Source organism: Prionailurus viverrinus, chromosome D3 (genome assembly GCF_022837055.1).
Source record: "Prionailurus viverrinus isolate Anna chromosome D3, UM_Priviv_1.0, whole genome shotgun sequence".
NCBI lineage: Eukaryota > Metazoa > Chordata > Mammalia > Carnivora > Felidae > Prionailurus > Prionailurus viverrinus.
The window spans coordinates 75,698,733-75,718,878 of NC_062572.1; the positions used below are offsets into that span (position 1 = coordinate 75,698,733).

Genomic DNA, 20,146 nt, shown 5'->3' on the forward strand with positions numbered 1-20,146 from the left:
CTCAGGGCATACCATGTATAGGATTTCCACCCAGCATCTCTATAATGTAGTAAACAGGAGAAAACAAAAGCTTTCTCTCCAGGAAGCCACTCACCTTACCACACAGTGGGGAATCATTTCAGCTGTGATCTGCTACTTAGACTTGAAGCCCAAGTACCCGAGACTTTGCCTTTCTTTTTGGTTTGCATAGCTGGTGTTGGAGACGGGGATTCAAAAAGCAATTCGGCATAAGAGAAACATTCACTGGAAGAGACACACTATGGTCTGCTCTATTCTCAAATTTCACGGAAAGCAGAAGAAATTCATAGTATGTGCACTTTTCCTCTCCAGCCTCAATTTTCTCAATCAGGGAATTTCCAAAATTTTGCTCTTTTATTTATCCTTAAGTGATCACACTGTTTATGGATACTGCTGAGACCATGCTAAGCACAGAGATAGTCGGTTTTTGCAAGACTCACGACCACGAAGCAGAAATAAGAATGACAGAATCGCCACACTCCACAGCTACATTATGAAGACTTTTTAAGAAAAGCATATGCACTCATACTCCTATATACAACAGAATTTTCCTGGACATGAATGTCTCAAAATGAGCCTCCCAAGGCCCGGAAATTCAGCCATCACACACCAGTCCGTCCACCTCTACTCCACCCTCTGCCCCCTTCCACTCCTCACCTTGTGTCTGCCAAAAAAATCACTTCAGTTTCACCCGAGGGAAGTATTTCCCACAAACCGAGGGAGGGTCTGTGTCCCTGCACATACACAGACAGACTCACGCGGTCTGGATGATGCTTTAACAAGTTAAGGGGCCTCGCGCTTACTCAGCAGAGGAAATCTTTGTGTCTGTGAGGAATCACGCCAATTCCTATTAGTAAGAAAGGATACAGGGGCGAGGAAGCCTATTCTCTCATTGACCAGAAAAAGAGGCCCAGCGAAAACAGAGACCTCTGCCATGACCATCTGCAAAAAGGAAGGATGTTGTCAACTTTCTTCTCCCCAAAACTCTAATGACCTCTGCCTTGACCCTCAGAAACCAGATACACAGGAACCGGCTCTTCTGCAGGAATTGGGAGCTTTACACTAGAGACTCGGCACTAAGAGGCTTGTCGCCCGAGCTATCTGCCCCGAACATTTGCACTCACATTCCAAAGATGTTTCCGTTGCGCTGGAATGGCTGTAAATTTCTTTCCTGCAGAATTCTTTCCAAACAAACTGCCATGAACTGTACTCTGCAGCTTGTGCAGCAGGACTTCTTAACCAAGCACGGTTCCCCTCATCGCAACCAATCTTTTAGATGCCGAATAGGATTGAATTGGTAGCTGGGCCAGAGGAGGCAACTTTAAAAATGCAAATATATCGGGGGGGGGGGGGGGGCGGGAGTAAACCTCCACCAGAATTCCACCTTTAGTGACATATGACTGATCCATAAAGGTAAATCCTTCACGGGCTCTATTTCATTGCTAAAACTATTTGCTTACGTTTTCCAGGATATATTAAACAGGTTGTTTCAAAAATTCAAAATTGACTTTTTTTTACCCATTTCACTAAAGAAAATGGGAGGGTGAGAGGGTTCCAGAGAGCAAGCATTCCCTTTCTAGCACAAGAAGGTACATTCTGCTTAAATGAGGAATAAAACAGTAGAAAGCTTTGAATATTTGATAGGATTATTCAATTTTATCAAGAGTTTTCCAAAGTAAGAAACCAATGCAAAAAAGAAAAAGAAATCCCAAACAAAAGATTTTAAAGATGCGATTAATTCCAATATTGAAATGAAAAAGAACACATCTATAAAAACTCAACTGTCTTAAAGCTTATACTTTGGGCTCTGGATATTATTTTCAGAACTGGGCTTTCTCTGGGCAGTGAAAAGTATGCAAATGCAGAGTGCACACAGACGCAAACACACACATGCTATACCTTTGTATTACACTGGCATTTTATTATTTAATTAAAGTATTCTTATTTTTCTAGCTCACGCATGCTTCCCTTGAGACGGCTTTGCTGTTAGCCTGCTGGCCTTGACTTCCAGCCAAAAACAATTCAGAAACAAAAAGGGACAACAAATCATATTTTCACAGACATTTTTATCCCTCAATACAACCCTGTTTTCACACAACATCATACAGCCCCTATGAAAACTATAATTTAGGGCAATAACCACCCGAACCCAGGGTCTGACACATGGCTGCATGAAGTATTTCTAGTGTGAGAAATTCTCAAGTTCTTAATTGCAAATAAACTCTTTTGATAGAACCACTTTAACCGGCGTTGCTGGTTTGCAAACAGTGCCACTGGTACCGGCTGATGGATTAAAAAATAAAAACAAGCCAGTGAATGTAGTTCTGATACAGCAGGGATCTAGAGACGAGGTGTTTATTACTTCCAAGGTCTGTGTTATTTCGTTACTTTTTAGAAGAGGGAGGCATCGGCAGACTTTCGGTGCATCTTAGTGTCACAGTCTAAGATGCATCACCTAATTTACAAAACAAACCGTCATTTACCAGGTTAATTCTCTCAACCCTTCCCCAAGCAAGAGTCTCACTTACCTGGTGGCAACCCTGTAAGTTTGATTCTCTCCCATAAGATGAGTAGGAGCCCCTTTCTGTTTTACCTGCCAAGAGAAACAACAAAAAAGTGTAAATTACGTTTTTCCTTAAAAAAAAAAAAAATCTCCAGGTAACAGACATCCACTTCTCTTCCCCGATGTTTACATACGTAAAGTAGGCACTACGGGCAAATGTATGCAAGCAAGAGAGGGAACAGCACTTCCTCACTCTGGCTATGATAAACTGGAAAAAAAATATCCTTCATTCCTATTCTTAGCCAAACTGCTCCACACTTCCAAAAACTGTCATTCCAATGGCCTCCACTTTCTCTAACAAACAAATTGTCAGCCCTTATTTTCACTTTCTTTCTCTCACAAAATTTAAACAATTTCATTTTTATTTACACAGCAGGCAAATTATCTATGTAATGACCCTAGTCTAGTAATTCCCATTGATTATATTGACACTTAATGGTGAGGCCAAAGCTAATCAATCAAGGCTCTCCAGATGGTGAATATAGCAAAGAAACTACTCAAAATTCTGACTCTCTCTCTCTCTCTTTTTTTAAGCTCCCGTTCCCAGGGGTACACCCTATAATGATCGAAATGATGATGGAATTTACATTTGGGAAAGGGGGCTGTTGAAAAATTGCCCCCTCTGAACCCAAATTCAGATTCTACCAACTGACCCAGTGGAACAAGGAATAAGGCAACGTCAGTGTCTGGTTCCAATTCTAACAACTCAGTTTTTATCCGTAGACGGCTCTACAGAGATATATAGAGCCTCAGATGCTATCTGGCCACATCTAAGGATAACATCAAGGCTGCTCATTTGTTTATTTTAGAAGTATCTTTAGCCTTAATAATCTGCAAGGGAGACAATGAAACCACATTTCAAGAGATCTAAGCAGTAGAATTTAGTGACGTATGAAGAGTTGTCATAGAAAATTGATCCGTATTAGGACATTAAAAAGGACTAGTGACATGACTAGGTGCCCAGAACATAAGCCCCACCCCAAGAGGGAGGGTTACTTCTTTCTTCAAGAGTAGAGCTTAAGGGTACATAGTCCTTTACACCCAGGACTCTACTGTTCTTTTTTCCAATGGGAAGACTCAACAGTGGTATTCTGAGACACTGAATTGAAATCCTTCTAAAGTTTACAACCCCCAAGTTTTCCTCCCTCAAGTCCAGTTAAAATAAATGTTAAAAGTAACAGTAGTCATTTTTTATCTTTTGGTTCAATGACAATGCTATTAGAGTCTACCTTCCTGACACCACACAAAGAACCTATCTTTAATAAATCTTCTATCTTGTCAAAAGTGCACCTTGTAGCTAAGTCACTATATACATAAAACGGAAGATGATTTTCAAAAAAAAAGCCAAACCTGAGTTTTAAAATTTCTCTCTCGGTATTAACTCTTCTACTAGCTTCAATGAATCTCAGGCTTAGGAAAACACTTCCCCCCTACCCCATTTCTGGTATTGTGTTGAGGGCAAAGTAGAAAATCAATGTCCATATCAGTTTCAATTCCAATGGAACAGGATACCATCTCATAGACTGTCTATCAAGAAAGATCTAAGAGAATAACTTTCATTGTATGAGGATTTTACATTAAAGAAAAGACACGTTTACCCATTTCAGAAGCATAAGTGGTCATACAGACATACGTACTCTTCTGTGTAAACCAAGTGTAAACTTATACTCTTTAATTTCTCTTTGTAAATATTACTAACAGAAAAAGCTCGACCTTTATGAGCTACCAAATGACATATGTCCTTCCTTATGCTCTTATGTCTAAAAAGCTTCAATATAGCCACCACATAGTTCACTTTGATGTAATATCCACTTGTTTAACAATCAGAAAAGCAGGTGGAGTAGGGAGGTAGGCAGACAGACAGATAGAAAGATAGATGGATAAAGGAGAATTTACTCTGACTTCCCTGTTAAGTGAACAAACATCTAGTGTCCTGTTTGGGTAATTTCTAAAAATCAGATTGCAAAATACAGTAGGAAGGAAGAAGGGCTATCTAATTTTTCTCTAGAAGGAATTACTGAAGCTATCCCCTATAGAATTTCACCACCTGGTATTATTTCCCACCCCTGACTCCAGCACAGAGACCTGGTTCCTACCAGGATTTGTCTCAATTCATATATATAAGCTGGGGCTATTCCTTCCATCATTTTAAAGGTAGAAGATCAGTGCAAATAGTAAGGGGGAGAGAGACGGGAGGGGGGAGAGAGAGGGAGAGGGAGAGGGAGAGGGAGAGGGAGAGAAGAAGAAGAAGAAGAAGAAGAAGAAGAAGAAGAAGAAGAGGAGAGGGAGGGAGGGAGGGAGGGAAAGAGAATATGAATGAAAATAAACGGAAGAGAAAGGAGAGAAATAAAGAGAGGGAGAATGAAATGAAAAGAGCAAGGGGGTAGGAAGGAAGGGAGAGAAGGAGGAGGGAGAGACGAGAAGAATATGAATTCACGCTGCACAGAGTCCCCAAAGTACTCTTGGCTACATAGACCCAGCATTCTTTACTATCATATCAGATACAGACTGCTTAATCTTAATTTTGCTTGTTAAAAAATATTTATCCAGATACAAAAATAAACCCACTGCAAATTACAAGTTGTCAGGGTTAAAAATCTACTCCTGTTTGTGTGGGGGAGGATAAGAGACCAGCATAGACATGAATCATTCTCAGTAATTTGAGTGTTTCCATGACATCAATGGGCACCCGTCCAGGACTCTGTCGAAGTCTGCGAGGTACCAAAGAGGCAGCGCAGCCAGCAGGAGGCTGGGAGGTGCACTTTTTTTTTTAATTTTTTTTTTTTTTAGGATTATGCTCCTTGTAAAGATTTCATCTGTAGCATCCACTTTTACCATCAAATAGATCGCTCCAGAGATCATGAGAGAACACATTTCATTCTGATAGTGTAAGCCTTTAACTTTATTACATCTTTTTGTTCCCAAATTCAACTATAAATCTGCCCTCACAGCCCAAACCCCTGTTTGGGAGCAAAATAATCAGGGACTGTGGGCAACCCGAGCACCTTCTCAAACATATTATATCTATTCCTATCATTTTCTAATGACAAACAGCAGCCATTTTACAATGACATCTCAGTTTCTAAAGAATATATATATGTACATATACATATCTTTTGTGTAAACTGTCCATTAAAAATTAGCTATGGTTTTGATGTTGATTTTCTGCTTAAAATTCGCTGGAACATTTGTTTCAGATAATAAAATTTTCAAGAGCACTGATAGCATGTCTGAGTAGGATTCTTAAGTGACTATCTGTGCTCATGAACACAAAAGCCCCTAACTATCTGCGTTTCCTCTATGTCAGGCATGGGTTTTTGTCACTTATACCTACTGGCTGGCGCGGACAGCTTCTTTCCTCCTTTCTCCATTCTTCGACACCCACCTCCCCCCCCCATCCCCACAACCACAATGAAGCCCTGAAAGAGCTGAAGGTTCTATTTTCCCAATATTTAAAAGAGATAGCAGCGATGAACAAACCCGGCGCGTTCACTGCGGAATTTTCGAGACAACCCTCTAGTACAACGATGCGACAGCCGCTGCGGATATTTTTTGGCACAAAGACAATGGTGGCAGTGCCAAGCCCCATGGCGAAAACTACTCAGAAGAGGCATAAGGGTGGCATTAATCGCTCAAGTCTTTTACTGCATGGACTACTGCTGTCCATATTTTAGAAACTAAAAGTACCCGTTAGTAACATTTGTTGTATGCCCGTAAAGGGGTGGGGGGTGGGGGGGAGATTCTGAAATATATACCAGAAACCAATCTTGTCAGGCATTTGATTCATTTTTATACCTAAAAGGACCAAATGTTAAACTTTGCTGCTGGTGATGATTTGCCTTGCACGAAACGAATGATATGACCTAATGGAGTACACTGAAGGCTGAATGAAAGCTATAGAGAGGATTTCATAAACTAAGTCGACATATTGGCTAAACAACTTTCTTCTGCAAAAATGATGTATACAAGGAACATGTAATACTATGTCACAATTTTTTAAATTAAGCAAGAAAAATGCTGTAAATGAGCAGACACAACATCCGTCAATCAATCCTTCTGGAGACAAAGGAGATCAACACGCAGCCCCTTCTCCAGAACAAGTCGGCATCTACAGTGAGCAAACAATCCAGAAAGTCAACACGTGTTTTGACCAAATTGAACCCATCAGCTGCTAAAACCTATATTTTAATTTGACTATTAAAAATGGCAGCAATTGATAATCAATAAAGGATTCCCTTGCTTCTTCTGTTGCCCTTGAAACACAAACCTAAGCAGAAAACATAAGCTGCTTCCAATTTTTTTAAAGGCCAATATTTTTGTTGATCTATTCAATAAAGCCTTTATCTTGCTGCCCTGGGAAGATAAGGGGGAAAAATGGTTTTTGTTTAGGGGCATTACTGTTAACAAATGTCTATAAAATTCCAAATGTAATACTTTTATATTCTTATATCATTTTCCATTTGACTTCTATTTTTTTTTTCTTTCAATATATCCATGGTATCCTATTGTAAGGGAATGCCAAGGAAACCGGATGAGAATGAAAACATCACTTAAAGCAAACATGATCTCATAAGTCCATTTATTTACAAGGATACATCCAAGAAGTATCACCTTTGGTAGATTACTGCACCTGAACAATTCTAATCCACATGGAAACAGACAAGAACAACTTACTGATAACATGATTTCTGAAGATAGGCTGTGGTTGACCAGTAGGGTAATAACAAGGTCATGTTTGGCTTTCTGGCCTTTCATTCTTAAAAGGTCACTTTAAAAATGAAATATACATGGTAGGTATTTCATCCACCACTGAAAAAGATGTACCTATACCAGTGGAACATATCATCCCATGAAAAGCCTTAATGAAAAATTATCTGATGCTTCAGGACAAGCCAAGCAAGGCTGTTTCGCTGTTAATCCTCATTCTGGGAACTGAAGAATGAGCCTTTTGTTCCCTGGCATCAGACTGGGGAACTCATCATAACCATGTTCGGATCAGAATAAATCTCTGTCCCCAACCCCAACCCATCATCCCTGGTTACCCTATTAATTTTTTTTTTTTTTTTTGCATATTGAAAAGACTATTTCACTAAACAATGACTGAAATTTTTGGTGGCTCTGAAAGCATATGTGAGGTTATTATTTACAGACCTTTCATCTTTTCCATGCTCGCTTTTCCCTCCTTTACCCAAATAAGAATAACTGAGTCCTTGCCATGTATTACTGCCCACTACACAAAGGGCATATGCAGACTGATTTACTCAATCTGCACAACAACCCTGGGAGGCAGGTAATATAAACACCATTTTATAGATGAGGAAACTGAGACACAGAAAACTGACTGAGGTTAGTTACACAGGCAGTTGAGTGACCTAACCAGGATTCAAACCCTGGCAGTTTGATTCCAAAGGCTGTGCTCTTAGCACTATTCTGTGCTGCTACTTAAAACTCCGGAGGGGAGAAGAAAAACAAACAAACAAACAAACAAAAAAAACCCAAAAACTATAAATAAGCGAGAAGCCCAATACTGAAGACTCAAATCCCAGAGCTCAAAACACTCATGAATTTGATATGAAATTAATGAAAGTGTCTTATAGGTGGTGATAATTTACATTTACATGGTATTTTATCCCTAAAAGGTCTCTTGGTACTTTACAGCAGTGCAAGTGACGTACACCAGAACCTGTGACATCATATAATAAACTGCAACCATCTCCATGTTAACTTGAAGCAACTAATCAACAAAAACATGGCAGCAAACTGCATCTGTACACGTTCCCTATGTGAAGAATATGACTTCGTATTAAGATGCATGCACAGAGAAGAGCGTAAGAAAAAATATAATGTAGGACAACACAGCATCGCTTATGAGAGTCTTCTCTGAAATAGTAACCCCACAACAGGCTCCAAAAAACAAAAGGAAGGCTAATTTAAAGAGTCTAGGAAATGTTACAAGCTACTTATATCCATCCCCCAGAAATTTACATTATAGCTTAGCATGTTAAAGCCTCTGAGAAGTCCTGCAGTGCAGACATTTATTTTAGCTTAATACCATATATCCTAAACTTATCTGAACACAGATCTGCCTCCATCTTTTTGTCATTTAATGCAAGTCATGAGGAACTTCAGGAGCTACTATTATTTAAAAAAAAACATAACACTAAGAATGTGTTGGGTTAATATAGGTTTGTAATGTTTTATGAAATAAATAGTATGTCTAAAAATCGATTTGATTTTAATTAAATTGATCTAAAAACATTTTTCATTTTTTGTGATGTTTCTATGCAGATACACCTTTGTGTATGACCAGCTCTGACTAGCTGGTCACCTTTAATTACCCCTGGTCTTTGACTGGTGGTACGAGCCTGCATTTGCAAGAAATAAGAAGTTGACATTATTCTTCTGATGTCTCAAATTCAAAGAGCACTGGTTCTCTCCTACAGAATCTCACTGTTCCAGGACAACTCTGTCTTCATCTATAGGCACTAAAAAATCCCAATTTAATAAATTTTATGCTAAAAGAATTACAACTCAATTTCAGCAGATAAACTAGTCATTCCACAGCCTAGAAAATTCTCTTCCTCCCCTTCTTCCTGAATTGAGACCAGAAAGAAAACTGGGGGGAAATGTGGCTGTGCACATGGCGTGTAGCGAGGGATGATGGAAGTTGGGAGCTATCCATGTCCCCAGAAAAGACCAGCATCAGTCCTCTCTTTCAGGGATGTGCTGTAGTCATAAACATAGAATACTCAGTAATGATCTATAGCTCTGATCCTGGAAAATTATGAGTTTTGGCTGCATTTTGTCACTGATTCACCTCATCTCGTCTAGACACTGTGCTGCCTTCAAACCAGTGGGTGGACTAAAATTCCAGCTACGCCGACTATCTTGAGACACCACCAAAATTCTTCCTTTTGCGGGACTGCCTATGGTTCAGAATCTATATTCAATTCTCCTTAAAGCACTCCCATTTGTAAAGCACTGTATGGTATGCAAAGTAATTTAACTTACATACTTAGGACAATACACCCTCAGAAGTTCTCAGAGGGGCATTTTCCTCTTGAGTTTTATAGCTGTGTCACTAAAATGAAGAAAGAGCAACCAACTTAGACGTGTAGAAGACATTATACAGGTATCAGGAGATAAAGCTAGAACACAAACTTCCAATTCCAGTATCAAAGCCCCTTTAGATATATTCCACTTCTTTTTGGAGTATTCTAAATATAATGTCAGTATCTGCCGTGCTAACAAAGATGACTCCGCCTGTCTTCTTCTCAATGTGTACCACAACCCTCCCCTCAAATCATTTTAACTCAATTTGTAAGGCAAGAAGGAGTCCTCAAGTCCTTCGATGGATGAAAATGTTGGAACAGACAGTCATTTTGAATGACCATCCTCTGGTACACCAAAAATTACCTTCTAGATGCAAGATGAAAAGTACTGTTTTAGGATTATTTCACGTGCCCTAGACAACAGCCAAAATAATCCCCTCACGCTCAGTGTCATGCTTCGGAGAAGTGCACACATTATCAAATTAAAGCACATGAGTTTTATGCTTTATTTTCCAAATGCAGGAAAATCTTTCACTGAAAATAACGCTAATTCCACAGAGTGTGCAATTAATCAACATAATCACGGGGATAACTTAGCTGTTTGGGGAGGTGTGTCAAATAACTCTTTAAGGCCACTAAAGTGCCACTTCAGCCACCAGAGTAATGATTTTCTGAATCAGCAATTTGTACAAGGGTCCCCTGGAGACCTGAAGGACTAAGGGCAACCCTGAAATCACTCAACTTACTTCTAATGAGTAACTTACCACTGGCTTTATGTGAATAAGATCTTAATAGTTCTGCCTCCCCTGTTTTATATTGTTACCGCAGTTTGTGTGCATGATGATTGGCTATAACACAACCACAGCAATTAAGGGTTTGTGTGGCCTCTGAAGAAACAACACATGCATTTGAAAGCTTATTTTTTTTTTAAATTTTTTTTTTCAACGTTTTTTATTTATTTTGGGGACAGAGAGAGACAGAGCATGAATGGGGGAGGGGCAGAGAGAGAGGGAGACACAGAATCGGAAACAGGCTCCAGGCTCCGAGCTATCAGCCCAGAGCCTGACGCGGGGCTCGAACTCACGGACCGCGAGATCGTGACCTGGCTGAAGTCGGACGCTTAACCGACTGCGCCACCCAGGCGCCCCTGAAAGCTTATTTTTTTATTCGAAGAAGTATAATTGTTTTTATATAAAAATGAGGAAAGGTCAGTCTTGCAATATATATTACAGGTATCAAAGCAAGCAGAAATAAATATTTCCGCTAGATTCACAGGAGGAAAGGAGGACACAGGATGGATGGGCTATTCTGGGCTAAGAAACTTGGCTGATCATGAGAACCATTAGTGAGAGGTTTCTTAAAAACAGATTCCTGGCTTCTCTACCCCAGGGTATCTGCATTCAACAGAGTAGAATCCGGTATTCTATTTTTTTTTTTTTAAATAAAATTCCACTGGTTAGTCTAACAAGCCAGGGATAACAGTAACCAATTTAAAGTGACAGGCATAGCCTCTAAGGTTAGATGAAACTCCAGTAAACCTGGTAGCCTGGTGAACAGGTGAACAGCAACAATAACAAAAAAAAAAAAAAAAAAAAAAAAAAAAAGATTACTACCTGATCCAACCTATTTAACTGGGCTTAAAAAAACAAAAAAACAAGCAACTGTCGGGGCGCCTGCGTGGCTCTGTTGGTTGAGCATCATGGCTCAGGTCATGATCTCACGGCTCATGAGGTTTGAGCCTCGTGTTGGGCTCTGTGCTGACAGCTCAGGGCCTGGAGTCTACTTCAGATTCTGTCTGTCTTGTCTCTCTCTCTCTCTCTCTCTCTCTCTCTCTGCCCCTCCCCAGCTTGTTGTGCTTTCTCTCTCTCTCTCTCCTTCTGTCTCTTTCTCAAAAGTAAATAAACATAAAATTTTTTTTAAAAAAACAAACAACTGTTTATCTCTGGGGTCCTTTCTGACAGTTCTGTTTCAGAAACCTTTTTCTGGCAGCATACTTAGCCTTTAAACTTGTTCATCTCCACTAATGAAGACTGGTTGTCTTACAGAAATTAGTCTCACACTCCCACATATATTCTAATAAATGACGGAATGTCAAGACTTGAGAGTCTGAGAGGTGAAAGACTCCTCCCCTTCTTTCAGTCCCACTGGCCACTGCTCTGAAGGTGTCCCCTTCCCCCATTCTACCCAAAGACCAAAGTCACCTTTACACTTCAGGACCAACCTCTAGCGAACCTAGTTTGTTAAAAGGGCCCCTCCACCCTTTCCATGCTCTACGGAAGGCATCTCAAGTCCATACAAAGGGAGAGAATCTGGCCCTTTGGTCCCTCTGGGCGAGATCTGTGACATTTCTGGCCAGACGCAATAGAAACATCATATGAGTAAAGATTCTGTTGCCTGGCTAAATTTTTTGGAATTTATCAGTAAAATTTAAGAAAATCTAGAGCTATGCTTTACCACGCAAATCGCTTTTAGCAATAAACTATTTGCTGCCCATTAAGCCGATGTTCTAATAGAGTCTTACTAATCTTAAGTGTAAAGACTAACACTGACCAAACTCTGAGTAAGTGGAACAGAAAACAGAGGAAAAGGTTTGTTAGTATTATGTTTGTTATAGTGTCTACAAAGGAAAATTACATGATTTAGCACCATGGCACATAAGCAATGGCCTCGGTTTTCAAGTTGAGCCTACAACTAACAAGAACGTAATGAGTATTACTCTAAAGGAAACCACACATACATTTGATATGATACCCAAGACTGTACAAAAGTAAGACAGATGAGAATTTCATGAAGATTTTAAATACCATTTAGACATGTGCATAATATATATAGGCATTGTACTTAAATATATACACACGTATATAAGTAACATTTAACGTTTTTTAAAGTTTTATTTATTTAAGTAATCGCTACACCCAACATGGGACTCAAACTCATGACCCCGAGATCAAGAGTCGCACGCTTTTCTGATGGAGCCAGCCAGGTGCCTCCATTGTGAATCCCAGGTGGAAGATAATATAAATGTCATTTATTAACATATATTAGATAACCAATATATTAGATGATCGTTTCTCCGGCCTTAGCATTGAATTACACTAGGTCTATGTTTCCTAAACATACATCACTGAGAAGCTGGGGGTAATAGCCCAAAATTCAAAATACATCTCAGAGCATCCAAAAAGTAGGAAGACTGCTAATTCTTGAACCTGCTCTTCAAGATCAACTTTAAGAGACAGGGCCCACAGCAACCAAAGTGGAAGGTACACAGGACCAGATTCCTCAGAGTCTGACTCCCCAGTGACACTAGTCACTTTTAAAGGAAGATGATGATTCAAAGATAAAGTTACACGAGCCACTGAGTCCCACACTATGATGTTTAAGAAAAGCCTCCTAATTACTGAATACATGAGCATGACTATATCAGGAGAGAAAGGCGGGGGGCACAGGAAGGAAGAGGAGAGGCCGTGGGAAAAATGGTCAAGGAGAAGAACGGAGGAAGGACAAGGGGAGTAGTCAGAATACCGACCTCATACTACCAAAATAGGCAAGAAAATCAAATACATGACATGGAAGATATGTTTACAGACAGCACTTTTCAGTTCTCAAACTTGCAAAAATGATCACCTGAATGAGTGTAAAAGAGGTCAAAAAACCATGAGATATGAAAATAAATATTTGTTGATGCCTCTGTGTACCACGTGTTGGCTGCTGGTACATCAATGATGGACATTATTCTCAAGAGGGAGGGTTTAGTTGGTTGAAATGCTAGGGAGCAAACCCAACAATGTACATCGGTAAGGAGTGTAATGGGTGTACTGAAAAGCACAGAGGAAGAGAATGCCTAACAGAACCTCATCGTGGTAACAGGCGGCAACAGGAGAGCTGTGTATCTGAGCTTCCACGCAAGATGCTATTGTAACCGACTTAGTGGCAAGTTGATATGTGTTAGAATATGGTTCACAGTTACCAGACAATGTTAAACAAATGAGAGACATTTACATCATTTTTATTCGAAACAAACTTTAAGATAACTGGTACCTAAAATTGGAAAGCCAGAAAACTGGAAAAAAACTTAAATAACATTTCCCCCCTTCCTTAACTCTAAACTCTTTGATAGTTCCATATTGAAGGGAGATGGTCTGGGAATTTTGAAGGCACCAGCTTACAAATCAGAGAAGTTTACAACAGAAGACAAAAGAGCTGCAAAAATCTCAGCTGTCCTTTCAGTGACACAATTACCAAATTGATTCAATCGAGTCCTTTCAATTGAAGAAATATGTGGAAATCACTTTTACATAATTAATTATTATAAAGAAACTGGTGAAACCTTGTCAACAAAGAACCTTGTCAAAAAACCTTGCTATTTTAAAGACATATCCATTCCACAGAGCCCTGGTCTTCACCACCAGAACCACATCTCCATCCAAGCGGTGGCCACTGTGACTGCCCTTGTGGAAGTTAAGTTGGCCCCGTGACCTGGCGGGCCAGTAATCTGCTCCTTTAACATCTCACACTCTACAAACAACAACCAAAAGAGAAAAAAACAAAACAAAAAGAGGTTCTGCTCAAACTACCATTCTCAAAGTCTGCCAGGGAGGATAGCTTGATTTGGTCTGCAGGGAAACCAAAAATGCCTTTATAAAACATTGCATTGTAAATATATGCCCATTTTTCTTCACAAAGCAAGTGAAAACTATTGCCACTATCAGGGAGTTTTCTGCTAGGGAGTAGCTACCACATCCATTACCTACAAGGGTCATACTACAAAATTTCAGTGATTTATCTTTCTTAAGTCCATTCCCAACTTAGTCAAACAAACATTCTCCATAAGTGTAACGAGTCCAGAAAGGAACTATGAAAGCAACAAAAATGCAATCAATGTAATATGACATCACCCACTTAAAAGTTCAAGACTGGCATACACTTTATGTGTTATCTGACCTATCAGTAATCTTTTTTGCAAAAGCAAACAAACAGATAAAAAAAAGCAAAAAACTTTATTTCCCAACAGAAACAAATTGGCTGTCACTCTCAGTATTAGCCTACAACTTTATAATCACTACAAATATATGATTATTTTTATAAAAACGCAAAAACAAAACATACCAAAAAACCCAACCCTGAAAAGTGAAACAAGAGCCCCACAGACCAGGCGGTTCCTATCTGAGCAGCCAGCAGAGGGCGCACATGCCCCAACAAGAGCTGGCTCTGGCCAGCCACCACCCAAACTCACTAAGCCTGACCAAAATTTGAATACAGGGAGGGGGGAAAAATCATCCTATCAGTAGCATTAATAAAACAAGCATGCTCAGTTTAGGATCAGTGAGAAATATACACAAGTACACTTATTATTAAACTCTGACTTTAACAGAGATTTCCTAGCTGCCTCATGGAAAACTTTCCATCTTTCCATTAAAAAGATGTAATTCTTCTTTGTATGGAAGTGTGGTTATATCAGTTTTCAAGGTCACTATAGTTTTTATAGTCCTATGCTAAGAGTTATCTGTAATATGTGAATTTGTAAATTAAATATTAAATTTCTAACATAAACACACATGTTCTGGTGAGTATGTCAGATTAACTTTTGTAAATGGACTCTCTTTTAGTGTATTTCCATGTGTTAGATACAAATCTACTAATGAATTTTTGTAACCCTAGAGCAATTAAATATGTATCATTTGTATGGTTAAATTAGATACACGGGTTACTTATTTTTCTACTTGTTTGTGCTTGATTGAGTATTTGGGTCTCTGTGTTATAATATTTGGGGCTAGAGTAGGTCACACTAGAAGAGTACCTGGCATCTACGTACATGTACATATAGAAAGGGACACTTTATTCTTTTAAGGAAATTTTCCTATGAATGCAAAAGTCACACGCTCCTCCTAGAGCTTTCTAAGCTTGTGATTCCAGAAACCGTATCGCAACTTGAAAAAAAAAAAAATGAATTACCTCATGAAAGCACCAAATTAAAATAGACATCCAATACTACAGTTTTTATGTCTACACATAAAAATTAAATAATCCATAGGATGTTCAATGTCTAATTTCAAATAGGCTGGAATAAACGGAAGGCGTGCATTTAAGTTTCAAGATGGAGAGCCTGCTTGGTAAGATAATTAACAGCCACTTGTCCATCCACCTAAAGGATCAATTCAACCTCACATCTACTCACCAAACAGAAACAATGAAGCCATGTAACATCTCCACAAGGTGATTTTATTTTTCTTAAGCATTCTCAGTAGATTGGGAGTTGAACTTAATTTACAGCATCCGCAAACCAGGTGGCTTAGGTTACATGTAGGTCACGATAAATAATACTTATCCTTTGGCTGATGTGGCTACACCATTTCTGCATAAGTTAAAATGACGATGTTTTATTATTCCTAAGCACTCAATTCTGAAATGTTTGCACAATCTGTTAAGTCCAGGCAAATTTAAACGATTTTGACATGCAGCCTGCTAAGGCCAGTGACGGGGATAATGCCTCTTTACGTGGGTAAAATTCTGTGGCATATAGGTCACTCTCTTAAGGGGAATCAACTGTGTGTCTCTCCTTTGCATTTTCCACCACAATCCTTCATCCTGCAGCCTGGAGCTGAGAGTGAAATGCAAGAAAGGAGCCGAGTGCTCAAAGCAAAAATCTGCTTCCAGGACAATCCATTATATCTGACAAGTTAAATGTTCCATGGTAGGCCATATGGCACGAGAGCAGGCCCGACGATGGGAGAGGGGAACTCGGCAAATGCATCACAATTAAGGAGTTTGGCTGCAGACTTTACTTTGAATTACTTTTTTTTTTATTAAATTTTAAATGCTGCCCCCCCCCAATTTTTAACTGAATCCCTTTTATGAGACAATTTCTAAAGAAGTCCCACAATTTCTTTCTCACTTCGTGACTGTGGCTACTGAAATCTAAAGGCTAAGGTACACATGGCCATTTTTGTCAAATGGAGTTTCAAAGAGGAGGACCTGTAGCCTCGTTTAAAAAATTTCAGGACAAATAATGTGAAGACTCTATCTGTTCCCCAGATTAGGAGATGTAAATGAAATCGTTCATCAGATTGGGACATGTGAGTGAAACTGATGGAACATTCAATGAAACCAGTTCCCGTTTTTAGTCAAAAAAATCTTACGAGCTGTACAGTCATAATTGGCATGTGCCTATTTTTTCAATGGTCTACTTAATATTTATCAAATTAATGAATTCTCTGAAGACCACGTCAGGTGAATTTAGCTCCTCCTAGCAGCCCCCCAGAAAGCAGCTCTGCATACGGCCGCTAATCCCATGTCCCAGAGACAAGTCTCACAAGCTCTCTAAGACACTCATTAAAACCAGGTGGTCCGTGATAATAAATATTTGTTGTTAGAAACAACATCAGGTAAATAGTATCTGGACTACAACCAAGGTGTGCACGTGTTGCATTAAAGGAGGGAACAAGAAACGACCAAAATGGTGTCAGTATACCACGGTGTACCACCATTCAGTATGTCATGCTTTCAAATAAAGGAAACAAACAGTCTTCTTTTTCCTGAAGAACTCTCAGGAAGAGAACTGGACCCATGCTAAAACCTGAAAAAGCTTTCTACACAAGTGTCCAAATGCATCTGGTCCAGTGTCGAACAGTGATTTTAACACCCTCAATTCCTGGGGATGACACATGCTTGAGGAAATTTACATATAATTTGATACATAGGTAGGTATACACATATATAAATTGTAACGGGTAGGTTCTTCTAAACAATAGTGACTATCGTTCAAGCAGCCACACTGGCTTGCAAACACGAAATTCATGATGATTGAGAAAAACGTGTATGCATCTTTCCGAAAGAGAAGACACGAAGACTCATTTCCTTAAACTATTTTCACTCTCCATTTCTCCAGAGGGTCACTATTTCCCTCAAATGCACCCGCTTCTGCCTTAATTAAGAATAACATTATTTCAAAGAGCATATCCAGACACTTAATAAAAATGGGTCAATTTTTTTGATGTATATAATTAGTAATACATTTTCTGGCAGTCCCAAAGTTACTATTTGTTAATAACCTAATATAATCTTATATATCTGCATCTCTCTTATCTTTGAATTTGAGACAGTTCATTGCATTATGTAGATGGTATGTGGGTTAAGAATTGGTCATTTGCATTAAAAATCAATTGTTACAGCTCTTTGTTTTTATCAGGAGCTTTCACACACGTGTTCTTATAAGCTTCATCATAATCCTGTTAGGTAGGTATCATTAACTATGAGCATTAATAGCTTCATCCAATATGTAAGGAAAAAGGAGATTCAGAGAGGTTAATGTATTGGCCTTAGAGCGCACAGCTACGAAACGGAGCCACATCTGCCCAAGCCCACTTCTGACGTCAGCATTGTATGGTCATGCCATACCACATACATACTTCATGAGGAAGTAGGAGCACTACAAAGATTTAAGCAAGTCTTACTTCGGAATGCAAGTATATATCATACATTTTTACTTCATATTAAAGAAAAGTAGCCAAATATTCCAGTATTGCGATAATGCCCAGTTTGAAAAAGGCTCCAAAATCCTAGGCCTGGGTTTTCTAGGAGGAATGAACACATACTCAACACACAATTACATATGAACACACTCACACACATACACACACTTGTAAAATGTAGCCACGCACACGTCGGCACCAAGAGTGCATTGGGCCATTGTGTACCGTAGATCCTATTTCTGTGTATCCAGATCCACATTTTTATTACTAATTAAAATGTCCAGATGGTAAAATAACACCTGATCTGAGGGGCTTTTAAGTACAGTAATTGTCAACGCTCAACTCCTACATTGTTAACAAATTGGAAAAATTGGCCTGCATTGAGTTTTATATGTTCTGTTTCCAAACCAAAAGTGAAATGCAGTTAAAACTTTAATAATTTGAGCACAAAAATGCCCACGTGAAACTCTTTACCAAGGAAAAAAAAAGGAGAAAGATCTGCCATTCAAAATCATTACAATTAAGAGAAAGCCTAGGAACTCCAAGGAATCGAACGCCCTATCATTGCAATACAGTTGTGTTTTATGGGGGAAAAACGAGGTTAGAGCTAGCTGTTCAATAGGTATTCAATCCTAATCATTTCATGAGGCCTTTCTCTGCATTTTTGTTTTATTGGTTCACTAAACAAAAACCAATTGATTTTTAAATGCATGTGTCTTTTCCTTTTTTTTTTTTTTGCACTTTTATGCCACATATAGGTACAGACCTTCATCATGGCAAAAACATGTATCATCTCATCTGCTCTTTAAAAATACAGATTCTAGTATGACCCCTGAAATTCAGGCGAGGCCTTCCTTCGTGAATAATATACTTGGGTAAAGGACAAACGCTTTTCAAATGTTTTAGTGAGTTACTTCCTAATCCTGAGTGGATTCTCTTTTTCTCAAGCAAACATTTTTGCAAATATTTAGGCTGCTTTGATACGCAAATGTTCTCCCAAACATTTCCCCCAGCCAGTCACTGAAATCTCTCCACAGACCCCAACCAATGGGAAAGTTTACAAGGGAAATATGAGAAACAACTGGGTAAGAACACTGCCAGGAACCCTGGATTCACTGGCCACAAACAAATGTTGATTTTGTTGCAATACCTGAAACAAGACCTTGGGATGCTTTAGTGAAACTACTGTAACGTTCTCGGTCACGGTCACGGGGCTGTAATTCCCCTGGACTGCAGCAACAGCTTCTGGGGAGGGTAAAACGGAGCGCCCACAGGTTTCCTATTTCAGAGTTCAATAACTCCAGAAAATGTGGCTTGCTGCTGGACAGTGAAAATCTCATCATTTTAAGAAGAAAATGCCCACAGGAATTAACATGTGTGAAACAGGAAACAGAAAAAAAAAAAAAAGGGAGGGGCAACAAATAATAGCACGACCAGGGTCTCAAATCTTAACAGGTTATAAGATGAGGACTTTCAAAAATGTTCTCCCAAGGGACTAAGCCAGGAGGAGAAGAGGCCCCTAGAGCCATCTTTACTATGTAAATAACTCAAGAAATAATTCATGCAAACGAAGGATTTCTAGAAATAAAAACGAGGGGGTAGCATTCAAAAACAACTTGTAAATACAGTATAAATACAATTATTATGAGTAAAAACAGTCTGCAAGACTCCCTTTCCCTTTTACACTCTACTTTGAAAACATACCTAAAACCTGGTTTGGGAAATAATGGAATTCTTCAGTAACAGGTCAACAAAATCACTGCAAACCATTTCTCCAGTTTACTCAGCCACATAAGCCACCAGAGGCTAGCCACACTGAAAACAAAACCAAATTTCAGGATTCTGGTAGCTAACACCATGCTAGGCATTACCTAAGAAGGTGTGAGTTGGTGTACATTTGCAAATTTGGTGGGAGGAGAAAAGTAACAGTGAATTCATCAAAGCCAGTGGAATGTTGAGCTTATAAAATTACAATGATCTGCTTCTCAGCCACTAACCTGCTAATCGACACTTGTTCCCTCACTTCTGCCATCACTTCCTCATTT

The 20,146-nt window shown here is 39.2% G+C and overlaps 1 protein-coding gene across 18 annotated transcripts in view; it reads right to left on the reverse strand.

The window, feature by feature from the left end:
• The window catches only part of TCF4 (transcription factor 4), a 351,095-nt gene that overhangs the window by 169,813 nt on the left and 161,136 nt on the right, over window positions 1–20,146 (reverse strand). For 17 of the 18 annotated variants that reach the window (XR_007145686.1, XM_047826990.1, XM_047826977.1 and 14 more), the window contains one exon: window positions 2,547–2,611. Coding sequence is in view for 15 of the 18 variants with exons in the window: in XM_047826990.1 (XP_047682946.1) it covers window positions 2,547–2,611 (65 nt within the window). In the remaining 3 variants the exon portion in view is untranslated. Of the gene's footprint in view, window positions 1–675; window positions 773–2,546; window positions 2,612–20,146 lie in introns of those variants that run through there. The other variant, XM_047826986.1, reaches the window with a different exon arrangement.